The 24,572-nt window shown below is 38.7% G+C and overlaps 1 protein-coding gene across 2 annotated transcripts in view; it reads right to left on the reverse strand.

Annotated features, from left to right (window-relative positions):
• Window positions 1-24,572, reverse strand: part of pcxb (pyruvate carboxylase b) — a 320,178-nt gene that overhangs the window by 3,289 nt on the left and 292,317 nt on the right. For both annotated transcript variants that reach the window (XM_079257650.1, XM_079257649.1), the window contains 5 exons: window positions 21,079-21,258; window positions 14,818-14,992; window positions 12,894-12,967; window positions 940-1,080; window positions 719-820 (listed from right to left, as the gene is read on the reverse strand). In XM_079257650.1, coding sequence (XP_079113776.1) covers window positions 719-820; window positions 940-1,080; window positions 12,894-12,967; window positions 14,818-14,992; window positions 21,079-21,258 — 672 coding nt within the window. The remainder of the gene's footprint in view (window positions 1-718; window positions 821-939; window positions 1,081-12,893; window positions 12,968-14,817; window positions 14,993-21,078; window positions 21,259-24,572) is intronic.

Raw genomic sequence — 24,572 nt, forward strand, 5'->3', positions numbered from 1 at the left:
AGGGATCCTTAATCCTGGTCCTGCAGGTTTTCCGAGTGTCCCTGATGGATCACACATTGGTGTTAGTTCATTGTCAATGTTTGCAAATTAAGTTTAAAAACAAAACTAAACAATTAATTGCATTGATGAAATTACAGAACAGAATCATCGTCTCATCTTTTAATAAAGGAGAGACTAAACGTACTTCCGCTATTTTTCTTAGCATTTAGAAAATTCAACTTGTTACAGATAAGGCACCTCTGGGTCATTTCATGAAGGAACCTTTTTCTGCATTAAAGATCTTTTAGCTTTACTCAAGTGTCTGTTGCTTCTTTTGCCATCAAAACATTTCCAGTAAACAAGTTTCTATGGCCTTCAGAGACACTCAGCCAGTTACGCAACATAAACTAACATCTTTTCTGGTGAATGATCTCACTGTAGAAATGCCACGGTTTAGATTACTTCACTGCACTTGAAGATAAATTAATAAAGGAAAAACAGGTTAAGTAGAAGAAATGGAAAGTTTGAAAGCAGCTGCAGGGAAATCTTCAAACACGGAAAACAAAATGGGCAGCCAGCTGATTTCAGAGAAGGCAGATAATAACAAGAACTAATAATTCTGGAAAAGGAGGCAGATTTAGCTTGGGTGTGCTGACCAAAGTATACTTCACTTGGGGTTTCTATGCACAAATTAAAGATTCAAATGAAATGAAAAAGCAGAAGTTGTCAATTAACTGACCTTGGATCCAACTTTGACTTTGACCTCTAAGACTTTTCCAGGCATGGGTGCTCCCACCTGACCCTTGATCGACTTCTGAGCCTTCGGATGGAACTTCATTTCCTGGATAAAGGGACAAAATAAGTCAGTCATCCAGGGAACCATAGCAACATCCTCCTAGCTCCATAAACCCCATCAACAACTGTCCATCTCTCCCCCCTCCCTCCAGATGTCCTGCGTACCTTCATGGCGACTGTGTCTTTCACCAGCACAGATCTCAGCTGGCCGTTCAGCTCAAAAAAGACTTCTCTCTGACCGGCCTTGTTCAGGTCGCCCAATGCCAGGGCCTTGATGTGGAGGATCTTCCCTCTCTCCAGCTCCACCTGGGGGGACAGAGTGTGGAGGAGGATCAGAACAAGGACAGAAATGAGTTCAGAGAAGAGGAATTAATACCAACGTGTTCAATTTACACGTTCTACTGAGGCAATAAAAACAGACTGTAAAACCTTCTGAAATTAAGTGAAGTTGGTGAAGTGAAACGTACGTTTCCTCCTCTTTTCCAGTTATTTCCACCTGCCGTGAGGACGTTTCCCAGTATTAACTTGTAATAATGGACTTGGAACATTAACAAAACTAATATTTATCATCAAAATGCTGCACCACAACATATTTCAATGCACTGAAACATTGATAAAAACATGAGCCAGGGACATTTTACCAACGTCAATGACTGCTAAATTAATCTGCTTAACCATTTCTTTTTTTTTTTTTTTTTGATAAATTATTGATGGAGGAATTAATTTTTAATATATTGGGTCTGTTCAGTTTTAGTCAGGGATGTTTTCTGTTTCTTAGTGTTTTAAAATTTAAATGTATTTTTACAGACATTAATGGAGTTTTAAGTTATTATGTTAATCCCTTTTTGTTAAAAAACAAAACAAGGGTGCATTCACATCAGGATAGTCCACTAGACTGGGGACTTGGCTCAGTTGTAGAAGGGTGTGTCCATGTGGACCGAGATCACGTTCACGTTGGTCAAACGAGCCAAACCATCAGAATAATATATCCCCATTCCCATCAAAGGTGGTGCTGGACTGGTATTTAGCAAAAGAGAAGACAAGACCCCGTGACGAAGAAAACTTTCCTCCACTTGCGAGTTAAACATGGAGACCAAACTATCGCAATTTTGGGTTTTTTATTAGTCTTATGCAAGTATCCTGCAGAAATACACTGAAACAATATAATTCAATTCAACTTTATATAGCATCAAATCACGGCAATGCCATCTCAAGACGCTTTACAAAGAAAATATAATGAAAGCCAATTCATACTAGCCTATATCAGGAAACCAACAGATTGAGTTGGAAGCTCCAACTCAATCTCCCATCCTGAGCAAGCACACTGGCGACAGTGGAAAGGAGAAAACTCCCTTTTAACAGGAAGGAAACCTCTGCCAGAACCAATGTGCGCAGTTTGAACAACAGACGAGGCAGCGGACCTTTAATATGATTGCTAGGTATTTACCCACAATGCAATGCTTTGCCAAATGCAGGAAGTGACTTTTTAGCTTAAAGTGGACTTTCTGAACAATCGGACTGTGTTTCTAATCAAAAAGGCTGATGTGAAAGTGATTCGCCCAATGTGTTCTAATGAAACCCACAGTGGTGTTGGTTTATTGTCAATGTTTGCAATTTAAGTAAAAAAAAAAAACAACAAAAACAAATTAATTCCATGAGTGAAATTAAAGAAGACATCTGTCTGACTCTTACTTTCTAGCTGACCAACAGTGTTGTTGTGGAAACATCTGTACTTAACATTTCATGTGATGGACTGGTGACTGTTGCGGGTTGCTGGGATAGGCTCCAGCTTACCAGCAACCCTGAATTGGACTTAGCAGTTAAGAAAATAGATGGATGGATACCTCAGATTTCTCCAAAAAGCAGCTAAATGCTTTTATGTTGTAAATATGGATAATTTAAAATGAGCTCAACTTGACCTTAGTAAGAATCCGATCTTGTAAATCTGTCAAATATATCTTTTCTATCTTTAAATCAAGGCTACGCATGAAAAAAAAGGGTTCTGGTAACCAAGACGATAAGAATGCAATTGTTCGCAGATACAATAAACCTGTATGGGAGACTCAGAGCTCAAGGTTCCCACACTATAAGAGACTGAGGTATAAATATGGACCTTGTCTTCGTACCAGTATGAATGAATGGTAATATCCAAATGAAGTCAGCTGTGGTTTCACTGACTTCGACTGCTGCGGGTTCTCAGAGAAAGATGAAAATGTTAACAGCATAATTCAGTGTAAGTTCATTGACTTTACTTTTATCCTGACTAAGTTGTCTGATACCTGTTTTTGACCAAAGTGGTCCCAGTGCTGGGTTAAGACTCGTGGTAGAGCCAGTTCAAACATGATACAATGTCCACAGACAGACCCAAGTTGTTATGTCACTTCAAACATCTCTATTGTACTCCTGAACCTCTGTTGTTATAACGACAGTACAGGATAACAACTTCTTCAGCCGTCTTCCTTGTAACTGATGTTTCTCATGTCAACAGTCTAGTTTACGACAAGCTGGGTTTTTTTTTAACGTGAGTCGTACTTGTGAGGTTATGAAATGTCAACCTGGATTTGTCTGTGCACCAAACCAGATTCATTCACGCCGTTATGAATCCTCAGTGTGTGTTTCTACACTACATCTGTTCTGGCTGACTGCATTCAGGACCATCAGCTGACGTCAGGAGTCAACATGGAACAGCTGCACAAAAAGCGTAAGCTGTCATCCCACATGTTTAAGAAGACATAGCTTCAATCATTCTACTCTAAAATAGAGAAAAGCAACACTTAGAAGAGAAAAGGCTCAAAGTAAAGAAGAACATGTGGTGGGAAAAGCACACTGTACCAAACACGACGGGTGATAATAAATTACTGAACAGCAGGAAAACGAGAACATTGAGTTTCATGTTCCTCTGTCTTTTAGCTCCGTAATAATGTTTTATGACTTAATTTGAACAGAGTCATTATAAATTGGATTATTGATGATGGTATAATGGATTTGTTTTCATTCAGCTATATGTAGAATACACTGAACAGTTTTTCCACTGCTGCTTCTACATCACATCCATTTTATTCTCCTTTGAATTAAGCAAAGCAGATGCTCCACTGACTGGTTTGTAAACGAGATGGTTGCAACATGTGAACTGATCAGGCTCGCATGCTTCCTGATGTTAGCAGTTCTTTGCTCTGACACAGCACTAAAACATGGAAAAAGCCCTGAAGGTTTGGTTTCTCGTGTGAGAAAAGTTGATTTCCACCTGCATTAAACATTTTTACATTAACCAGATTATTCCATGCATTAGATTCAGATTTCAGTTCTTGTCTGAATAAAGTTTCCAGCACATGACGACGTTCAGACGGACTTTTACCACACACTGATATCAAAAAGAAGATAAGCGATGTAAACACTGACATGCAGGAAGAAACAACAGATATAAAGTCACACTGGGGGATCCTCCAGTGTGACTTTATATCTGTTTTTTGGCTTTCAATCTCTGTCAGCTCTCCAGTGTATAGCTGGTTTTTCTTTTTTTTTTAAATTTTGTTTTGTTATTTTGATTTCTCTTTTTGGACTCACTGACTCTTGCTATTATCAGTTTCCTTCATCTGCCCATTTCAGCTTCTCTTTTATCTGCTGTCCAGCTCTCTCTGCGTTGTGTTTATCCACCTTTATTCCACGAGCCCTCCACTCCCAGCCTCCCTGTTTGCCACACTGCTATCTCTGGCTGCTGTGTCTCCATTGATATTCCTAGCCAAGTCTCCATGCAGAGACTAAAATACACCCTGCTGCACATACACATTGATCTCCATTTTATTTCGTCTCTATTTCTCTCGGTGATCTTGCTCTTCATCTATTTCCTGCACTCCTCATCCGGTAACAAACACTTTCTTTGCATACTTCTGCTTTCTCTCTGCCAGATAATCTTCATCGCTACCAGTTTCTCTATGCAGCTTCTTTTAACTCAGCTTCTTTCTAGTTTGTGCCGTTTTGTCAGACACAAAAAACAAAACTTCTTTTTGTAACGGTGGTTCCTGCACTAAGTCTCCTCATAGCTGCTCCTATTAAATGATTACTCCTCTGAGGAGGATTTTATGTGAGATGTGTGTGTACCCACAGCTAAAGATACAACTTCAGTACTCCATCTCATCAGACTGACATAAAACTCTCATTACATAAACTAATGGAAATCCCAGTCCTTGCAGCCTCTGATGTTACTGGTTACCTTTACACAAGACTGTGTGATTGCTACATTTTGGATGACAAAGTTACTTAAGTCAAACGATGGACATGCCCCAACTAAAGGGTGCATTCCCATCAGGATAGTCTGCTGCACTCAGTCCGATTGGGGACTCGGCTCAGTTGTAGGGGGGTGTATCCATTCAGAGAGATTGTATTCAAGCTGCACTTTGATCAAACACGCCAAACGTTTACAATGTTATATCCCCATTCACTACATAGGTGGCGCTGCACTAATATCTAGCATGAAGAAGAAAACTCTGTTGCGAGTTAAAAATGGAGACAAAACTATCGCTGTTTTGTTTTTTTTTAACTTTGTCTATGAAAGTATACTGCAGAAATACACTGCAACAATGGATGCAGTATGAACAACAGACGAAGCAGAAGACTCTGAATGCGATCGCTATGCATTTACCCACAATGCAATGCTACATCAAATGCAGTAAATGACTCTTTTTTGTAGTTGGCTTCCCATATTTGGTCCATTTGAAACATGCTGAGACCTGTGTTTGTAGGCAGGCCGAGTTCGCTTCTTTGGTCCGAATCAGAATTCGTTCGCGCGTTTACACTTCCCCAAAAGAAGGGGACTTTCCAAGCAAATGGACTCTGATTCGCATCAAAAAGGCTGATGTGAATGTTCCTGAAGAAACACTTATCTTTAATCTGCATAAAAGATCTTTATCGGTCTTCCTTATGTTTAATCCTGTATTTATGTTACCAGGACGATAAGTGGAAAGTTTTGTCTACTATTAACCCCTAAGTTGTTCATAATTGTTATGAAATATAAATTTTCCCCAAATTTCAAAATTAACAAAAAGAGGAAAAATATGGAAAAATAAAAAGTCACTCTTATTCTAAAAAAGGTAAGAAATATTTTTTATGTATATTTAAGTGAATATACTGCAGATTATGTACATTTGTTGTTGGCTCTGCCTCCAGACTGTCCAGCTCTTTTCCATAAAACAAAAACACACCACTCACTCAACTTGTTATCTGCAGTTTCATTCTGCCTCTCCTGGCTGATCAAAGAGTCGTCTTCACTCTGTAAAATAATACGTGCAGGCCCTCATTCACGACTGGCATTTACACCACAGCCCTGCAACCAGTTGGGCTGATTTCCAGATGAAAAAAATGCATTTTGTGCGGTTAAGTTGAGGGTGAGAATGACTTGTTTTTCCTTCTATTTTTATGGACGTGAGCAGCAAAGGGAATTGCTGCTGCTGCAGCTGGAGCGCAACAGAATGAAGGTGGGGTGGAAACAGAGACACAGTCGGCCCTGGAATAGAAGCCAGGGTGTCTTTCTGAATGTTGGTGTAGTTTACCTAACATCAAGCTGTAGTTGGATGCACGTGCCCAAATTCACCTCCAGACAGAGCAGCACACGCACACACATCAAAACTACACCTCTACGTAAAAGCAGCCAGAGGTCCAACCAATAAGACTGCAGCAACAGCACCTTCATAACCGGTTTGGACAGTTATGTCTTCTGTCCTCTCCGGTCTGGTCCAGCAGCATAAACTCTGGAATCCAAACAATTATCCAAAACAAACATAAAAATAAAATAAGAATCCAGAAATACAAGGGGATCATTACATCTATAAAAGTTCCCCTTGGCAAAATAAATTTGCTCAGCAGAACACAGCATCCAGGACATCAGTCTGCTTGCTTAAATGCTGGACAAGACAAAAAAAAAAAAAAAAAATGCAGTCACTTAATGCAGTTAAGAAACGTCAACCCACTGCTCAGATAATATCTTCATCTTGTTTAAACTGGTTTTGTTGGACAGTTCTTTATATGTTAACACTTATCTTTGGTTTAAGTTCTGCCTTGTTTAATTTTTCTCTTGACTTCCTAGCCGGGTCGTGACAAGGGCGTAAACATTAATCTGTAAACCATGTCATGATAAACTCCAGTACAGTCAATTTATTATTCAGTTTTTTTAAAACACTCAGATAAACAGCTTAAATAGGTTTCAAGTCAATAGGATTCTCCTTTAATTCATCCTAACCTAACTAATCATCCAGCTGCCTGCTGTTTTGCTATCTGGTACTACTCTTGTGGTAGCATCTCTTGTGTATTTTGCATGTTCCATATCTCAGCGATACATCTGTGGTGCTCTCATCTTAATAGCCCTCGCATCATCTGCTTATCCATTCAGAGCTACAATATTACTGACTGGGACACATTTTACATTATGCTTAGCATCCGGTCTTTATCAGACTTTAGAAATGACTTGTCACCTGTGACAACCACAATGAGGTTAGGAGGTGGTTTCAGTGCACATTACAGGTGACATGCTGCGCATCAATTTGTCCATGTTTTTCAAAATCTGTCTGCATGTTTCTGTCAAACGGGATAAATACCAAAACTGAGTCATGCACCAGACACACACAGGTCAGTGTTTTACTTCTCCTGTTTGTGCCGTATGCATGTGTGGGTGAATGACAGCAATAGACAGAACTGTAGTCTGTATGTAGGAGTATATTTGTGCGTGTGTGCACTACTTAGCATTTCACTGTTGTCATTGGCGCATGTGCCTAAATGGGATCCAAGTTTGTCAGAATTAGTAGGGCGAAGCAACAGTGACACACAGATTAATCTGCAGAACATTTCTGACATGACACATTGCGATTAAAAAGATCAAAGTGCTCGTGTTTCCCCACCTAAAGCAGGCAGAAAGGGTCAGTAACTGGGTTAAAATAAACTGCTAAACAATACTAAATGATCACTGTGAGAGCCTTTACATCAAATTCCCATGACATCAGCAACTTGAGGATTTTGGTGTTGTTCAGCACTCAAAGATTCGGTGCTGAAATCAGCATCAAAATCACTTTAGTTCCCATGGTAGCAAAGCGTAGTATCTGCCTTTGTCTGGGCTCGTTTATGCTTTGACACGGCTCCTGTAGCTCCACTATTCAGCCAGCGCTGCAAAAAGTGCCATTCTCCAACACCAGAATAAGGTGTCTATTAGGAACACCTAATAATTACTGAGACAACCCGTCACACACACCACCTACATTGTGTCCTTCCAGTTCACCTGCATGAAACGGCTCATGTGAGCAACCTGATTTTCTCCCCTTCAGTGACGGATATTTATGTTTTAACTTTTTATGTCCCTCTTTGAGTCCCAGATCATCAATATTTGAGACTAGTTAGAAACACCAGTTATCAAATATATAGGAACTGTGGGACCGGAGGACACTGATGCATTATGTATCAAATATCACTCATGTTGTCTGTAAGTGCAGTTTAATGCATTATTTCAAGACTTTCTAGGAAAAGTAAGTGAAAACAATTTTATGATGCTTTAGGAGAAAATGCCAATTTAAAATATGCAACTTCCTTCAATTATAAAACTTACATCAACCAGATGTGTCTCATCATAAATTACATGTAGTCAAAGGAAGCGAGTCTTCTTTAAGCAAGAACAATAAACTGGATTAAAAAAAACTAAATAAAACTAAGCATCTTGTAAAACTGTAGAGAAACAAACATCAGAAGGACTTGTAAAAGAAAAAAGTGTAAAAACCTCGAACAGCTAGGAGCAGGTATACGTGTGTCTGTGCAGGGTAGGAATGTGTGACAAAATATAGTTTGTAATTTATAGTTACAAACGATTACAGCTCACATATTGCTTAATAAAAGAATTATTTCATTTACATGACTGCAATTCAAATAAGAGAATAATTTGATTCAGTTTTTGAGCCAATTACTTACTTACATCCACCCTAATATTTTTAAGGTGGAATTTGACCTCAAATGGGGCTTTCAGTTGCATTTAGTGTTACTTTGGTGATAAATTTATTGTTAAAAATTCAGCTAAATTTGTGTTTATTTATCGTCCTTTTTATCGTTACCATGACAAACACCAGGAATTATCGGGATACATTTTTCTTTAGGTCACATCGCCCATCCCCAGCGCAGGGTGTAGGTGTGTGTGTGTACTAAATATTAAAGGTGGAGCATGTAAGACTTTCAGTATTTTCAAAATAAATTAACTAATAAAATAACTACAATCATAATTAGAAAGTTTTTTGAACATGTAGGTTCCAGTCCGTCCATATTTGATGCGTTATTAAATTACAAGTTTAATTAATGACAAATGACAAAAAGCTTTTTTTTTTTTTTTTTTTTTTTTTTTTACTGTTAGGCAAACATTTAAGAAGGGTCTTTGTCATTAATTAAACTTGTAATTTAATAATGCATCAAATATGGACAGACTGGAACCTACATGTTTAAAAAAAAACTAACTGATTGTAGTTATTTCTTTAGTTAATTTATTTTGAAAATCTTGAAAATCTTACATACTCCACCTTTAAGGGTGACTCCTGTTGAGTGATCATGCAAATGCAACCGCACTCCCTCCAGGAGTCAGGGCCCCAAGTCCCAAGAAACCAGCAGCCAACGCAGAAAAAGAGAGCAGGGACGACCAAACAACCTCCCAGAGGGAAGCAGTGGAAAGCAGCCAGGTACTTTTATCTTCGTGGTTGTTTGTGTGTGTGAGACTTTTTCTTGCTCTGTTTGATTTTTTTTTTTTAATTTCCACTGCAGAAGTAAAATAGCCATTTGGCTAATGCTACTATATTTACAGTAATGTTTATTAATATGTCTCTGTCATATCAACCAATAAACTTCAACTCAAGTGAGCCTTAAAGATGCATTCACTCTTGCATAGTTTGCTCTCCTTTAAATGAACCCTGGTCCACTTCCACAGATAGTATATTATGTTTGGTTTAATGTGAATAACCAAACAAATTAACCACATTCCACTTAAAAACTGAAGATCATGGTCAACTTGCAAGTGAACCCGGGTTTTATTTGTTTACAGTGTGAACACAAAAGGTCCTTCCAGTTAAGTAAATACAATATTAATGCAGAGAGCAGCCTCTTGGCAGCTTTTGTGAAAACTATATTAGGTTTTAATACGAGAGATGTCTAATATTATCGGCCAATATCAACATAAATATGAAATAATGGAAATTATTGGCATTGATTTTTACTTTAACACAGCATTTTAAACCCAACTCTTTAGCTAAGTCTCCTCTAACTCAAAATGACCAAATAAAACCGATGTTATGTATAGTTTTCTAGATTTTTTTTTTGTTTGGCACAACTTGCTCCAAAAATATCAGTATTAACTAGAAATTAAGAGCTGAACAAAATAGGTACATTTAATAGCAAAGCCAAAATCGAAACCCCCAAGACTGCAAGACTTGGTGTTTAAAGGGAGGGATTACTGTTTTCTGTCCAAGGCAGCAAAGCACATCAGATAAAGCTGTGACATTTCTCAGCATTCGCTGCCCAATGGAACAGAGTCGCTCCACCATCCTGGTGTGAATGTGCCCTAAGAGGCCGTGAGCTCATATCTCCCCATAGCGAGACAAAAGTTTGGAGAGTTGAGGCTCCTCCAGAAGCAGCACCTGCACAGTGGCTGCTTCCAGGTCAACATCACACAGTAACTTGGTAAATAAAAACTGGCTTTAAGCAGCCATTTCTCCATGTCACAGTTTTGATATCATTTCATTATTTCCTAAAAAACTGGGTCTTTCAGGATTTACAGTAAAATCAAGTGACACAGAATAAAAAATACAATTAAATGTGTCTGGAAAGTAGAAAAATACTTCTACACTTCATGACTGGCTTTTAAAGTTTACAACAGAATCTTGCCAAAGGCAATGCTTAGAAATGTTGTGTTTTTCTTTTTAAACTGCACCTTTTGTTGATGGAAAGCTACTTATGTTGAATATTTCATCTATTGCAGGGATTTGAGTCACACAGTTTGGACTGTTTGACTGCTTCAAATCCAATAACCTCAAACTAATTGGGGAGGTGATGGTGGGGGGTCTGTCCCTCCATTGAATCAGCCCAAAATTAAAACAGTTTTTTTTTTTCCTATGATAATATACTACCAAAGTAGTACGAGTGTTCCCAATGCCCCTCAGAGCAAAAATCAATTACGGGCTGCCTGAAACTGGTTTACTGCAGTGATATGAAGCGGTAATTAAACATGGTTGCCGCTGGCTGCGAAGAATCAATGTCGTCAAAATCTGAATTCTTCATAAAGAAATCAAAGAATCCAAAAAGGAAAAAGAAATAAAATAAGGTGTAGGGGGAACAGATTTATGATAAGGTGTGTTTACAGGTTAGAAAAGAAGTGTGCCTCCTGCTGGGAGTCTGATGCAGAGTGCAGTTAAGCTTCACACATCTACTCTACTTCCACAATAAATTCAAGGCAACGCACAGAAGAGCTTTGGACAAATCTCATCTAACCAGTAAAACAAAAACACTGCCAGCACAAAAGCTGAGAAGATTACTCAAATGACCCTGCGGCAGCCTCACACATTTATGCAACAGTTTTAAAAGTTGATTTTCAAATATCTTCAGAAATAAATTCTTCTATTATGAAGTTACATTTAAGAGAAACGAACTGAAACACATCAAGATGCAAAAGTTAATAAAGACGCTACTGATGCATTTCTTTGTTAAGTTAAAATAGCTGCTTTTAAGATCACTGTTAATGTTCTGTTTATTTCAGATTTTCTTTTATTATTTTTTATTTAATGTAAGATTTAAATATTTGATCTCTTAAAATCTAATCCATTCATCTTTTTTCTGCCTGTTCCTCTCAGAGCTTATTATACTTTTCCCAACATTTTCCATCTTCCAAATGTAAAATGTTCTGCGTTTTCCTTTGACTATCTCTGCTGCAGTTTTTAACATACCAAGCCAGGATTGTGCATCATTACACGGCAGGATGCACAGACCTGCAAAGCTAAATTCCTCATTGATCTGTCACCAAGGTTACTGTCAGTTGTCTCCACAACTTCTTTTAAATTCACTCTTCAGTCTTTGTTTGAACTCTTCAGTCTAAGTTTTGCTCCTTCTGCTGTCATTCTGTGGAAAAGCCCCCTGTTGTGCTGAACTTGCTGGATACAAACAGTGTGTCGCCTGTTTTGAATGAAATTTCAAGTCGGCACATGTCAAATATATTTCCAACGACTGCATACTAGCTGATGTTAAAACTTGTTCCTGGCCTGCTGATTCAATTCATGCAAAATTTACTAAACTGGCTGATTACAGATGTATATTCTACACTCATCCTCGCTTTGGATTCAACTGCTGTACAGCTGTGCCACACACTTATTTCTCACCCAGTAGTCAACAAATTTATCTGCATGTCAAAGAATTCAGCTTAGCTTCGTTCCTTCATTGGACTCCATGTTTGTTGAATTTCCATTAGAGAAGAAACAGGCTTTATGTTCCTCAGAAATCATCTGCAGATACAGTTTGGACTGAGATATTGGCCCCATTGGGATGGAAAGATTATTTCTTATAAATAATACTCTTATGTGATATTACAGTAGCTTTAAAAAAGAAGTGTTATAGTTGGATAGAATATTAAGATTATATATTTAAAATGCATGATCTTACAGAAAACAGCGGAGACTTGATGGAACATATTCCGCAGTGAATTCTACAGGATCCATTTACCTGCCAGTCAGATTATTTTCTTTTAAACAATATCGCTGTTTCTTGTGAACTATTGGTACAAAAAACAAAACCATAAAAATGTTTGAATGCATCTAAAGGAAGAACAATTGAGGCATCTTTGCACCAAATGATGATAAAGTACCTTTAGATACAATGTATAGCTACAACGCTGGCTGTGCCATACACACACACACACACACACACACACACACACACACACACCTACACCTGATTTGTTGTCATAACTGATGAACCAACTAATGACAAAGCAGCCATTGTGTAAAGACATGGTAAAAGAGCCAGTGGTAAATTACAGTTAGACAGTGGTGTAGATTTTACAACTACTGATGATGCTCATTTTAAATTAAACTATTTTAGATTAAAAACGCTTCAATTTTGTGCACCTCAAACTCCTCTGCGATCTTCGGTCCATCCAAGAACAGTCTGGTGCTGAGACAATCCACTGGGCCAAAGTTTGCTGGGGAAAGACAAATGAACACAACACAGTGTGTGTATTAAGCACTGTTCAAGTTACATAAACCTTTACAAACAGACATGTGAAAGTGTCCACGGGCACACACAACAATCTGCAGACAGACTGAAGATCTGGTCAAAAAAAAAAAAAAAAAGTTAATGATTTAAAGGAAGAAAGTAATTAGAAAACACAGGTGACTTTAAGGCCGTGGTTCTGTATAACCTCAACGTAACAACTGCTGGCTAATTAAACATCTTTACAGAAGGTTTCCACCACTTTATATCCATATCCGTCACTGTGCTGCTCATTTTAAAGCTTTGGTTAATCCCGCCATGATGCTTCAAACAAACTCCCACTGCCATCTTTAAAGTCTACACAAGAGTTATGCTCTTTTTTTCTTTCTCCTGTTTGGGGCAAGATGCAATAATTAAGGTGGTATTTGAGTTAAGATCACCCAAAGTCCACTGACAACAGAAATGTGAGTGTGGTAAATAAATAAAATCGGTATTTTGCCCGATTCATTCATGCACACTACAAATCTTTACACTCCTTTAGATGCAACTATCAACCGTGGAACAACCGAAGCCACGCAGTGAGTTGGCAGGGTCAGGAATCAGAACAGACACATTAAATGTGTCTAATATTCTAATTTGTTAAGAAATATAAATTACTCCTGGACACGGTGAAAAAAAAAATGTCTGCTTCTCTTTCCAGATGTTTTCTCATTCAGGTTCAACTAATGACTGAATGGAGATTTTCTTTTCTACTCCCTGCTCTCTCTCTTTTTTTTTCTAATTAAACATGATGATTCAGTCAGATCCAAAATTATTTGATTCTCTGACAAAGAGCCAACAGCTGTATCAGTATTAACATCTGGACACATTTGTAAACTGATTAAAAAACAGGAACAAAACAAAACATTTTGGTGAATTATTTCTGTATACTGTCCATCAACACAGAAGCTGAATTTGATACATTTTGACCAAAAAGTATCTACTGTTTCAACCCACAACAAATAACAATGAATGAGTAAAAATCAGAAAGCTGATGATATTCTGATAACATTCAAGAATAAAATAATCTAAATTTTTTAGAGAATTTAATCCCAGAAAATAAAATAAAAAAGAAAACTAAAGATCTGCTTTTTTAAACCAGTGAGCGCACCCAGTTAACCAGCTGGAAACACTGACATTATCGACTCGTTTCCTAAGTGTAAGAAAAAAAGCTTTTTAATTGGTGTGTTATAACGTTGTCATAACTTTGTAAACAATTAGCATGTTTATTGTTTAATAAAATGAACAGAACCTCAGTGATGTTAAAACAAGGAAGCTAACCACAGCCTCTGCCATCATCACACGGCAACTGATGAAGGTTTTGTTGTGGTCGACCTGTCAATTAGTTTTGGAAATTTGTCAGAATTTCTTTTTTCTTTTAAATTCTGCTGTTTCTCTGCACATCCTCTCCATTTTCTCTCCTCAGGTCTGACAGCTAGCTGCATCCACTGCTCGAGACGCTCTTTAAACCCAAACAGGGTTGGTTTGGCATCGGGTCGGTTAGAACAGAACCAATGGGCTGCAGACCAACTGGTTTTATGGACCAGTGGCGAAGACAAAAAGTTCTGGCCAGGCCAGTGTTTGTTGCACCGCTGATCTCTGTTTTATGCACCAGTCAGACCAGTAAATAAAGGTGTTGTGGCCAAAGAACATTTTAGTCCACTGGGAAAATGCCCGCTAAGCAAGATGACCCGTCCATTTCTTTTTGCTAAACATATTCAGATATGTGCCTCAACAATGTATGTTGATTTTTGCACATAATTGCTTAGAACAGCTTGAAAGTCAAGACTGCTGGCTTACATGTAAATTCCTTAAACTCCTGGAACACTTTGGGGTACATAGCTGCTGACATCACATCCTCAGCGGTGATATCATCACCGTGAGCGGTTCGGAGACCTTCCTCCAGGGCCTTGAAGTCCATTGGTGGCAGAGTAGCGCCGGGACGCCCCTCAATGCGGGGAAGGGACTTCAGCACCTGGTTGGGTTAAAACAGAGAAGAGGAGGTCATTAGGAAGGTTAAGAGACAAGATGTAAGACAAAGGATGCCGAAGAAGGGAAACAGTTTATCAGAACTTCCCGCTCAAAGTTGTGTCATTTTTCTGAGTGTGTGTGTGTGAGATCGCCATGGTAAAAAAGAAGTAGGTGGAACTTATGATAAAACATTCATACAATATGTCAAAGCTGTACTGATGAAAAAAAAAAGAGACATCTGTTAAAGTGCTATATTGACATGTTTTGGATGAGAAAGGTAATGAAAGAAGCACAGATGGAGAAAATTTCCAGCTGGGTTGAGTGGAGAGTGTGGTGGAAAATACTCTGGTCTTGAGAAGTTGTAATACATCTAAGAGTCAACTGTCTTCTTACAATGAACATTTTATTATAAACTAATACAAGCACACGCTGGAGCTTGGAGAGAGAATGCTCTCTGCAGATGCTGAAGTAACATCCGATTATAAACCATGCTTAACTCCTCCTAGTTGCTGGGCAGACCACAGAAAACAATCATTCTCTCCTCCGAAGCTAAACTGAGCTCACTAAGCATCAATCACTCACTATATTACTTTATTACCTTTAACCTTTAACAACTGGTCAACCAAGCAGCTGACAAAAACAGATGCCCTGCAGGAAACTCTTCCTGTCTCAGACTTTGTCTGCATATTCCAGACAAGGATCATATAACTTAAAGAAAGCTTTGTGCATAGACACAAAACACAGCAGGATCACAGCAAATCAATGCATATATGTCTAATACTTAATACAAACCAAACTCATAACAATTTTCCCCAACAAGAGCCATTTACCAGATTATAAAATCATGGCAAAGTCCGGGCGTATCAGCTGAATCGGAAGAATTTAATAGAAAATGTTACATAGTACAAAGCCCCTGTAGCACATCTGTAGTGGAAGCTGAACTTATGTTTAGCCTTGACACAGATGTGTAAAGACTATCTTCACCTGTGTCTTGCACTGCCAGCGACTGCATCGGTTTTGTTGCTCCCACATCAGAGTTTTGTGACTGAGCAGCTGGTCCGATACCTCGGATGTGTGGCGCTGTTAACGGTTTCTGGTCAGGTTTAAGTTGCATTCTTTGATAAAATTGCTTTCTATGTTACTGTGATGAGTGTGAGACTGAAAAAGTTGTCGCTCAGCTTCTGCTGGCTAATACCCTTTGAACTATGTGAAACACTGAAGTGCAGCTGGGAGGACAGGAGGCAGGAGAAAGGCAGGCTGCAGGCTGAATAGTAAATTCAGTAATTGGAGACACTGTGATGGAAGAGCTGCTGTAAGCGTCTTGCATTGAAGCCTGGTACCACCAGAAAAAGACGCTAGACTTGTTGATGCTCGTTTTGTCTTTCAATAGACTCATTGAAGGGTCTGAAACAGCACTAAATATTGAGTCTAGAGAAAGACTCTACTAAGTCTAGAGAAGGTAGTGTGTGCATCAGTTTAATCGGTTCGGTGTACCAGGAAATCATGTACTGACAAATGTTCTGCAATCAAACGCTTTTTTCTTTTAATGCATCAATGTTTACATGATTAATTAATTGTAATTAAGGTGTTAAAGTCTAACCCCTAATGTATGTGTATACATATATATTATATATATATATATATATATATATATATATATATATATATATATATAATTTTTTTTTTTTTTTTTTTCTTTTCTGCTTGATGTATGTAAAATATACAGATTTGACCTCAGCAGTTTTTTCATTTCCATGTTAAAAGCAGAATTTTTGTGAATATAATAGGAGTTCGACTAAAAGGCAAAGTTACTGTCTGTAAACATGACAAATGACAGAGGGGCCATTTGTTAAGTTGCTGCTAAAATGAAATAAGTGTTATGTTAAATCCAAACTTTTTAATCACTATTCTGAAAACCTTGACTATCAGTAATAATTGCAGACATTTCTGCTTAAATAGCATATTTGGGAAATAATCCAGAACTGCTCTCACCGTGGCCTGAAATACTTCTTATTTAATTTGAACTTTGAAATGTGAGTCTAAAAGTTGTTATATTTATACCAAAAAAGGAAAAAAAAAAAAGGCAGAAAACAAATGACTTAAAGTGGAAGCTGCAGCAAGACTATCAATGACATTTTAAGAAATTTGTTTGCATCTTGATCCAGAAAATCACTCAAAGGCTAATAATGTGGCCTAGTTGGGACATTACGTCAAGATACAGCAGTCTACCTACAGACTACGGAAATAAAAGAACTCCCCTTCTTTTCCTCCTTCTGAAGTCTAGTTTATTGCTCAACAAAGTATGTAGAGACTCAGAAACGGGGGAGGAAGGAATCTCCATACAATTAACCTATTTATTCAGGGCTTCTTGAAATGTCTAAAAAATATGCAAACATAAAAAGCTTATAGCAAACCTACAAAGCTTTATACGTGTATGTGTGTCAGACATTGTTTAAAAGAATCATTGCTGCTCGTCGCCCTAAGCTCACATGCATTTGTTAATTGTGTGTACACTGTGCTGTGTGCATAAAGTTAAAACGTACAATGAAAAATGCCTCCTTAGTGGTACATGCTGTATATGTATGTGGGTTGCATCTGCTGTGTTTGCACACTATTTGACATCCAGTGTGTACTGCATCATATCTTTCAGTGCATGTGTATAATTGTGTGTCGTGTAGAAATAAGCAGACAAAGGACTCTGTGCAATGCTATTAGTCACAGAGCTAACAGTTCAAAGTTAGCTGACTAATTTGTGTGTGTGAGAGACACTTCAAAGATGGCAGGCTCACTGGAGTCCCTGCTCATTACCAGTCTCCTCCGAGGAGGTCTTACACCTTAACTGCTTGATTGTTGAAGTGTGAGACACAGACAGATAGTGATGGAGTGTCTGCATTAACAGATGAAACTTTTTCCTTTAAGGTTTGTTGATTTTCTCCATTTCTCTTAAAAACCCTGAACATGCAAAAACCAGGAAGCACAAGCTCAAAAAGTTGTTTCAGTATTTTTGTAGTTTTGACCAGAGGCGATCGGGCTAAAACTGCTGATGGTATCAGATATTAAATGGTTATTTTGTATCAAATAATCCTATAATTATTAGTTTTCCTATTGTTATTACTATCACTGTGGCTTTTTCTGTTAGTAATATTAATACCTTTATTATTGTATTTGTTTTCAATGTGTTCAACTGCTCCTAATTTTTTATTTTATTTTTGTTTTGCTTGCATATTTAGTTAGTGAGAATTTATTTGTCTGGACAGTCGGCCAGATTTAGTCTCTTTTTCTTCACCTTCTTAACTGGGTCTGAATAATCCCATGTGCGATGAATCTCTGACTTTCAGACACGAAAATAAAATACTTTGTTTTACAGCTGCAGGAACAACATACTTCCACTAACTTATCAGTTGCTTGTAATAGAGAATCATCACCGTAGTACTAGGGGTGTTGAGTAAAAACACAAAACAAGACTCAGTGGAGTGAATTTGGAAGATGTGGCAGCAGGAATCTTGTCTTTCTAATTAACAACAGAGAGGATAATCATGGCGAGGCAGATGCAGCATGGAAAAGATAACGAGGAATTCTCATGTCTAGGTTCACAGCAAACCAGTGAAACATTCTGTCAGAACATACACTGTAACAAATGGGTCATTTTTAGGCTCTTAGGTCATAAAAGATGCTTCACATTCATGTGGAGAGGAGCTACTCTTCAGTCATTATTCAGACGGTACGGAAACAAAGCTGCAGCCAGGTTCATGGAGTGCACTGAGCTTTGAAGACAGCTCAAACCACATTGTGTGCAGCTGCTTTTTTACACGAAAAATTAAAGACACCCAGACATCCCTCATGGCTGATTGTCTGCATTGTGTATATAGGCCTTCTGAGACGTGGCTTTTTTTAAAAAAATAATTATTTCTATCACAAACATACCCCATGATAAGACGTGCATGAACAAATGTATTTGAAGTGAGCAGCTTTCATGTCGTTACTTACAAATGGGAATGTGTGCATATGTAAAAAAACTGCTACATATAAAAAAAAAAAGTTTTGTACTGAAGCTTTAAGTTATTAAAAGTTGGAGAAAAGTTCTATGGTTTGCTGTGAGCAGACATTACAATAAAGGTTTGAATAACTATAGCAACTAGCAACTTGTTGGGTTAGAGACGAATCACCCCTGGGATCCACTAAACGCGTCTTCGCAGCTGATCGCAGCAACAGTACTGAAAAGGTCTGGTTTACGAGGTGCGCTGCTGTGTGTTTCTGAAGCGTCCTAGAAGCACCACCACTTGCCGCTTCTCTAAAGTATGCGTCGATTCTATTTTTGCTGCTTTGAAACCTTGTCGATCCTGAGCAGAGCGGATCGTTCAGGCAGGAAATCAGCTGATGAAAACCAAAGTGGATCTACTGGATTTTGCCAGTAAGTGACTCCATGTCCACTTTGGATGCATTTTACTCTGAAACATTAATATTTCTTCATCACCGGAGGCACTGGCACCAAGCCGTTAGGTGCAAGATGGTTTCACTTAAATGACAGCGTGGAAAACGTGCATTTATCTTGGAGAAGGAAAGCTGCGTCGTTTTGTAACCTCTTGTTTTGACACCACACATCACCACCATAAAGAAATAAAGAGCAACATGTGAGATTCAGTCGAACTGGGCCTGCTTTTTTATTTGCTGGTTTATTGTTCATTTTAAAGCAGTTCTATGATGCATGATTACGCAATCCTCACGTGAACAACATAGATGTTCCGCTCTGAAACTCTGCAGATAAAATAGAGAGTTGGGCGGAAAGCTCGGCGCAGCCGCTCTGCAGTGCTTCCACATGCTTCTGCGTTCAGCGGATCCCCAGGGGAACTTCTCACTATGTATTTAAGGTATACAAATACTGATGGTGCATCTCAGAAAATATGACTTAAGCATGAGGAGCCAACAGAAGAGTGTGTGTGCTTTGTCAATCATGAAAAATTCTCATTGAAAAAAAAAGTTAAATAAAGGAAAACTGAAAATTATTATTAGCTGCCCATCCTTTAATCATTTATACGACCTTAGTGCCACATTCTTTGATAAATGTGACAGATGGAGAAACAATAGCTGGTAGCTGAAGGCTGAGATGTCTTTACTGAAACTGGGAGAAAAAAAAAAAAAAACACCGCGGATGGAACTGCCTGTGAAGCTAAATGAGAAACGTTAGCTGACGTTTTCTCAAGGAATATGGAATCTGAGACAGAAACATCAGGTTGGCAGGATGACAGGAGTTTGTTTCACAAAGGCAAACAAAGAACGGAGAAGATGGAAGGTTGAAAGCAAGCAGATGACTACACACAAGTAAATGGACAGGTTTCTAATGATGCAACTTAGCAACTAAAACCTGAAGCTAAAGATGGATGTGACGGGGTAAGAACAAAACAAGGAAATCACAGGTAAAATATTTCAGTTTCTGCAGAAAAGCTGGAGGAAATGTGCTGTAACTGTGCGTAGGAAACCTGTTGGCAGCCACCAGGAATGACAAAACATCTGACCTTTAAAAGGAGCATGTAATACCACAGACCAGATATTTCACATTTCTTATACTAGTGTGTCTGCAAGTGTGGGGAGGACGATCTCATTACTCCTCGTGAAAAATAAAACAGTCAACTTTCTTTTTTGTAAATGTCAAAGACGCCAAACCTGTCAGACAGTTTTTAGAACAATGTGACAAGGTTCATGCGTCCATGCTTCGCTCCCAAAAAGGCTTAAAGCTGCAGGATCCTGAGAGTTTATATTCTCGTGTTTGGAGTTGTGATGAAGGGAGATGAGAGAAGTTGATAGATATAGAGAAAAATATGATGAAGAACAATAACAGCTTCTTTGCAGCATCCTCTCGGGGACTCGGTTGTCAGACAAAGCCAAGCATGTGTAAGATTGTGGGTTTTAAAATGCTGGTTTGTGTGTGTAAGCAATCTGCATTTGCAGATGTGCTTTTGCATCCATGCACTATTCAACATGAGTGTATATTTGTGTGTTTGCTTCAGATAAAAGTATGAGACTTTAAAAAAAAAAAAAAAATCCAAATTAGCATTATAACAGTATGTGTGAATACAGAGTGAAGCACAGTACCTTCGATCGCAACGGCTCAGGGAACCCTCCATGTGGTATTCCAACGTATCCCTGCAGGAACTCCACTACAGACAGTGGGAAAGACAGCTCATCGGCCCGCTCCTCAACCTCTGCCCTGGTCAGGTTGTTTTGCACCATGAACTGAGCCAGATCACCCACGATCTTTGAAGATGGAGTCACCTGAGAGAGAAGGTAAAGTTAGAACTCCATATTTTTTATTGGTAGTATTAAATCCCCTCTTGGCTGAAGAAAAAGCAGATAGTAGCCTGCTTTAGCTATGAGGAAAGTTTAACTCTGTAAGGTGAGCTGGATCCTCTGGACACAGACCACACATCAATTTGCTCCGGCCAAGAAGAAGAGATCTGATTTCTTTTTGCTTCTGGCCTTAAAATATTAAAAAACAACAGAATTTTACAAAAAAAGACCGTATTCAACATAAGTGTGTAATTTTCCACAGGTTTCGTCGATAAAGCAACAAGTAGTCTGTGTACAGTAGCGCAGGGGGATCACAGGTAGGACTGTGCATTACAGGTGGTGACAGATGCTATGTTTTAATGAACATTTAGCAGCAAGTGGCCCAGGTTTACTCCAGTTCAGCCCCTCTGATCATTTGGATTGATTCCCATGAACTGAACTACACACAGGGTGATCTGCGAAAACCGTAAACCAGAAAACAAAACTGGAAGAAGAAAGAGTACAGGACACAGTCATTAAAATCACACATATTCTTTCTTTCATTATGGCATATCATTATGGTAATAGCACTCCCTATTACCATAATGGTGATAAGTGGAGTGTTTTGCCTGCGAACAGGACACTGATACGAATATCAATTGGGAGCATCGCTCTTCCATTGTCATGACTTAAAACACAGATTTAAGGCTTTCTGTTGACTGCCTTCTGGTAATTAGAGCATTTAGAGGAGGAAGAGGTCATTTAATATGACCAAGAAACTTTGTTACGTGCACAGATAACCTAGTCTGGCCCAGTCCTGCAGCTTTTATTGTACATGAGTAACTGATAAAAATAATGACTCCAACATTTGAACTGTAGCCAGCAGAGGGCCAGGGTCGCGTTCAAAACACGACCCACAGCTGATGAGCTGTAAACTGAAGCGCTGACAGCTGGGGGATGGAGGAGAACAAAGAGCAGGCCTACACTCTACAAGATGCCGATTTTCCTGGCAATTAGTGCACTCTGAAGGAGGAAGAAGAAAGGGAATGAACAAATATGCTTAAAGTTGACATTCCCCCTGGAATTCCCTAACAAAAACATTTGACACTTCTTTTTTAGACATGTGCAACCAAATTATTCCAACTGAGACATGAAGCAACACTTCCCTCAGGGATTACTACAATCCTTTGGGGTTTGGGCGCTTGTTAGATTGATACAAGAAAGAAATGCCTCCTGCTGATTGAGACAAGTGTGCACTTTTCTTCTACATCTCCCCTGTCACAACACCTAAAGCTCACTTTGACTGAGGTTTGAATAGACAAGATAATGATTGATTTCTTTTACAGAGTCACTGTTTACAGAAAAGCTTAAGAGATTTGAATGGGCTGCTGAGATTCCCCCGAGAAGCCATTAAAGTTGGTATAGCTGCTGAACAGAAGCTCACGGCTGATTCGCTTAAAATCTACCTAGAACATGAGCAGCAGCACTGTCCTAATCTGCCTTTTCCCTTTCTGATTTCTTTTTCTGAAAATTTCACTTCAGAGTTAAAATGAGTCTCATTAGTTATTCAGCTTCATAAATCACATCCATCTTTATGTTCCTTCTTTGCACCTAAAACCCAAGATGTTGACCTTTTACACTTCCCTCAATGATCCACTTAGTCCTGTTCCCATCCTCTTTTCTTCCATCCCATCTGCCAAATAATTATTTTCCTTTATCCACAGTGACATCAAGAGCGTTAATATTTGATGAGTCATCCGCCTCCAGCTCCCTCTGGGTGAATCACACACAGGAAAAGAAATTATCAGCCGTGTCTGGGCAATATGTGAAGTGTGAGATTTTCCATATCTTTAAATAAGGAGTAAGTGGAGTCACATAGTTGTCTGATCAGAAACTACTGCTTCTGTGTGAATTAGAACTGCTGGTTTCTTTCATTAATGTATTTTTAAATGTGCCATAAGCTCTTATATTTCAGGGTAGCTCCTATTAGATGGCATATCCACTGGTTGACAAATACACCAGCTGCAGTTGGGATGAAAAAACTGGTGCTAAACAGAAACTAATATCAAAAGTGTGGGTACAGCAAGAGAAATTATTCAACCTAAAGTGCTAAATATCTGCAAAAGGCAAATGATTATGTAGGCATTTCTCTTAAATGTGTAATTTATTATGGTGCAAACAGATGCACCCAAATAAGCCCAGTGAGATTTCATGTTATGTAAATTTGCAGTATTGGGAGAGTAAAAATGGAAAATTGCTATTCCTTCAGATCTTATTGATGTTTGCAGTGATGTGAACTAGCGCATTAAATTCACAGAGGGGAAGAACCTCAGTGGTGTTGCAGATAACAGACCATCAATCAAACTTATTGGACATAGTGTATAATTATGATCTGATCGTGCTGCTAGATGAAAAATTAAGTAATCTCAAAAGGAAAGTTATCACTGTTTATGGGTATGTAAAACTAAATGGCTTCACTTTTCCAATACACAGACACAGGGGTGTCACTCAAAACCATTTGTTTTAACCTTCCTGGTGGAGGTGGGGGATTCTTTTTCATATGTTTATATGCGATCTGTTGCCATACAAATATGTGCATGTGACAGCTGCAGAGCTGCTACATGACATATCACAGAGCCACTGACGTCTTTATGAACTAAACTGGTTTTATAATGATCAGTTCAGTCGTTGTCAGGCTTATGTTGCGTTAAAAGCTCCATAAAGATATTTTGACTTAAGATCATCTGACACCACTTAGAGAGATGGAAGAAGTTAACTTCTCAGATCTAAGAATACAGAATATAAAAGATATTAAAGCTATGACTCACTGGTCCCAAAAAACCTTTTCCACACTCAGTCACCTCTTTCTGCTCTCTTCAACACGTCCTGTCTCTACGTCTCGCTCACTTCCACTAATGTACAGCGCCCATTAAGTGGACATGCATGACTCCACACTGCTGGCAGCAAAGTCTGGTACAGTAGAGAATGTGAGAAAGTGTGTGTGTCAAAGTTTGGCAGTGACGTTTTTGTGTGTAGGTGTGTGCTTGTATGCCTTTGTGGTCTGTGTCTGTGTACTTTGCTCAAATTTGCTTTGAAATGCAAGTCTATCCAAACCTGGACTTACCTAATGGGAAAAGGATTATATCATCCAGAGCAGCCCGTGTGCATCTGTGAGAGTGTGTGTGAGAAGGAAGGCAAATATAACACACACACACACACAATAATGCAAGCCAGCCAAGCCAGGAGCAGTGAAGAATGGTACCTGTCAGGAGAGAAGGAGACAGGAGAGGGAAGTGATAACAAGAGGCTCTGAAAGGGAA

This window comes from Telmatherina bonti, assembly GCF_933228915.1.
Source record: "Telmatherina bonti genome assembly, chromosome: 18".
NCBI lineage: Eukaryota > Metazoa > Chordata > Actinopteri > Atheriniformes > Telmatherinidae > Telmatherina > Telmatherina bonti.